At 39.6% G+C, this 3,374-nt stretch overlaps 1 protein-coding gene across 1 annotated transcript in view; it reads right to left on the bottom strand.

Annotated features, from left to right (window-relative positions):
• The window catches only part of rnf34b (ring finger protein 34b), a 26,799-nt gene that overhangs the window by 2,154 nt on the left and 21,271 nt on the right, over nt 1-3,374 (bottom strand). Inside the window, exons 4-6 of the mRNA XM_014003772.1 lie at nt 982-1,044; nt 690-891; nt 577-600 (exon numbers count right to left, since the gene is read on the bottom strand). Coding sequence (XP_013859226.1) covers nt 577-600; nt 690-891; nt 982-1,044 — 289 coding nt within the window. The remainder of the gene's footprint in view (nt 1-576; nt 601-689; nt 892-981; nt 1,045-3,374) is intronic.

A 3,374-nucleotide genomic window follows, 5' to 3' on the forward strand; every position in this document is an offset into this window, starting at 1 on the left:
TATGATGCATAGCCTAAAATCTGTAATTTTAACACAATTTGGAACATTTTTTTATAAAGAGCAAATCTTTCCCACTAGATTGGTCATGTGAATACGAAATAAGGGACTCCAGGGGATTAATCTTCAAATTAATCGTTATCTACTAAATACCACAATTAATCGTGATTAAATTTTTTGCCAATATTGCCCAACCCTAGTCCCAAGCCCAACTTTGGGAACCAAAGTGCAGTGGTTCCCAAACTTTTCAGCTTTTGACCCACAAAATAACAGTAGCAGAGACCTGTGCCCCCAGCTATTTTTATATGATAAACATTTGTATCAGGTCAACAAAACATGGGCATAGAAACAATATTTTTATACTACATTTATCCATTTTAAGTACACTAACCTCACTCCTTTGTAACAACTAAGGCAAAAATGTCATTAATTCCGAAAATCTTTTCAGGACCCCACCTTGATTTTTCAGGACCCCACTTTGGGTCTCAACCCCAACTTTGGGAAACACTACTTTAGCAGACTGCATCAGTCATTCAGCACTCTACATTCAGATTTTTGCAGAAAAGCTTCTGTAGTTACCTGCAGTTATGCTCACGTTTTCCACTAAAAGAAAAGGAGAATTAAAGTGCTTTAGCTGACATCAAACATCACAGTGTGGATGAAGTTTACAAAAACAACGACGGAAAACTGACTGGATTTCCTGTTCTGTTCGTTTTCCCTGTAGAGTCGATGCACGCGCTCCAGCAGCTCCCACTTCTCGCAGCAGCCGGAGTAATTGACAAAGTTCCTGGCGAGAATCTCTTTAAGCTGGCGGACAGAGAGGTTCTCTATCGCCGCCTCGTTGTCGAGATCAGACAGCGAGGCCCTGATCCTCCTCTGCGTCGCCGGGCTGACCTGCACAGGAGCACAGCTGTGACTCAGCAGAAAGACTTCAGATAACCATCAGTCAGCTCCGCAGACGTGAGCTGAGACAAAGCAACGCACCTCTAAGAGGGTTTCTGTCGGCTCCAGATTCAGAAGAGACACCGTTGGAGTTTCCTCGTGCTCCTGCGTGACAAGAAATCGAAATAAAATCAATTTCAGCTGTATTGAACCTTCAAAATGAAGCTGAATATTTAGATTTATTGGTGAACTTGAAAGCTCCTCAGTCGCATAATCAGAGTTCTGATGTCAAAGGAAATTATTTTTAAAATTTTTAAATAAAATTTATGGGTAAAGAGAGGCTGTGAGATACACACCTGCTGAAATCATCTCATGCCAATTAAGAGGGAGCTTAAAAGCTGCTTTTTAAACATAATTCAAAGCTTGAAAGACAAAATTTGCTTTTTATTTGGGGAAAAATGCTTTTCACATTAACTGATCTGGATTTAAAGGCAACAAGACTCAACATCAACACAACTGAGGCCGAATGCTACCCTCTTCGGCTGTTTTGCATACAAAGCGAGCCGAAGCAGGGGTGATGTAGAGCAGTAGTTCCCAAACTTTTTATCTTCTGACCCACAAAATATTCATGACAAAAACTTGTGACCCCAAATATTACTGTTCTGAGTACACAAACTTTGTTAATAACCGTAAAGACAAAGGATACACAAATATAAATACTTATTTTGTGTTTTTGTAATAATTATAGGGAAAATATTACACCACCAATTATTTTATTACCCTTTAAATTGATTTCTGAAGCAGTGGTTCCCAAACTTTTCAGCTTTTGACCCACAAAATAACAGTAGCAGAGACCTGTGTCCACAACTATTTTTGGATGATAAACATTTGTATCAGGTCAACTAAACATGGGCATAGTAACAATATTTATTATTCTACATTTATACATTTTAGGTAACAACTAAGGCAAAAATGTAATTAATTTAGAAAATCTTTTCAGGACCCCACCTTGATGTTTCAGGACCCACCTTGATGTTTCAGGACCCCACCTTGATGTTTCAGGACCCCACTTTGGGTCCTGACCCCAACTTTGGGAACCACTGATGTAGAGGTATAGGCGACAAAAAATGTGCACAACCCAGAATACAGTTTTACCAAAACAAGCCATGATTTTACACGGCTTACTGATCACACAACAAGAAATTCTCCTACTTTCTGCTCATTTACAATCACTAAAATATGACACTACATTAAATAAAACAAAAAGCTCCCAAGATCCTGTGGTACTTTAAGAAAGAATGTGTGGAAAAAGCATTTCTTGCAAATGTCAAACCTAACAACTGTCTATAAACACAAGATGCACTTTGATTATAATATTGCCTGACTCTATCTATCTAGTTAGATTTAAGTTTGCATTTTGTTCTGTGTGACCAGCAAATATTTAATCCAGATGTCAGGATTTTGCTGGATTAAAAGGCACCGATTGTGACCCAGCTCTGTATTATCTCAGCCACTGACGTGCTTTTCTCCTGCTCAACAGAAGAAAGACTGTAATATTTATTATGACGGGGTTTACTGTTTCCACCTCGGTGCAATAAAACAAACTGTCTCTCTCTCCGTGTCTCTGCACGTTCCAACAGACCACCGGCGTCGTCTAATGAAGAGGCTTTAATAATGCATCTGTCAGCGCGGCAGAGCCCGAGCCTGCTCTGCTTCAGACCAGACTCCACCGAGGTGCAGACATTTGCTGCCAAAGGATTTTGATTTTGTTCTTTTATCGTTTGAGATTTGCCTTTTAAGTCGTGTTTCTACTGTTGTTTCGTTAATCTTTACTTCCTGCTTTATATTGAAGCTTTTTTGTGCTCGACTTCAGTTTTCCTTTTATTTCTGTTCCTCCAGCTTGTGGTTCTTCAGTTACCGCCCCTGTCAAATGTTTGGGTCTCAGTTTTTGCTTCATCATGATTGTCTGTTGATTTGCCAAGATTACTTTTCAGATGACAGACGTGTTTACAAATGAAAAAAGTTCCCAAATGACAGAAGTTTTACCACAAAGTGTGAAGCATCAATGAGCCTCATGAATAAAGAGTCAGGATTAGATTAGGAAAAAAAAAAGGCAGAGCGTTTCTGGAGCCGTGGTTGTTGAAAAGATGAATGGAACAAGAAGGGAAGGAGAGTGGGGATGTCTCACGATCGTAGATATCCACTGAACGTAAGGAGGTGGAGCCACTAATGACTGTGAGTCAGTGCTGCTCAGGTCAGAGGCTTCATCCAGGCTGAACCTGAAAATCCTTAAAGTGAAGCTGAAAGACTTCATCGAGCTTGTTGTCATCCTAAATGTTAAAGGAGACCAATTATGGGTCCTAGAAATTTTTATGGTATGTCTGTGGGCTATCCAGACCATGTTCATTCAATTTAATGCACAAAATAATTCTCAGATAATAAAATTTCCCATTTTCTAGTTCTGCCTGCTCTGACTTCCGTTCAGAAGAGCTGTT

The sequence above is a fragment of the Austrofundulus limnaeus genome, unplaced genomic scaffold (assembly GCF_001266775.1).
Source record: "Austrofundulus limnaeus strain Quisiro unplaced genomic scaffold, Austrofundulus_limnaeus-1.0 Scaffold20, whole genome shotgun sequence".
Taxonomy (NCBI): domain Eukaryota; kingdom Metazoa; phylum Chordata; class Actinopteri; order Cyprinodontiformes; family Rivulidae; genus Austrofundulus; species Austrofundulus limnaeus.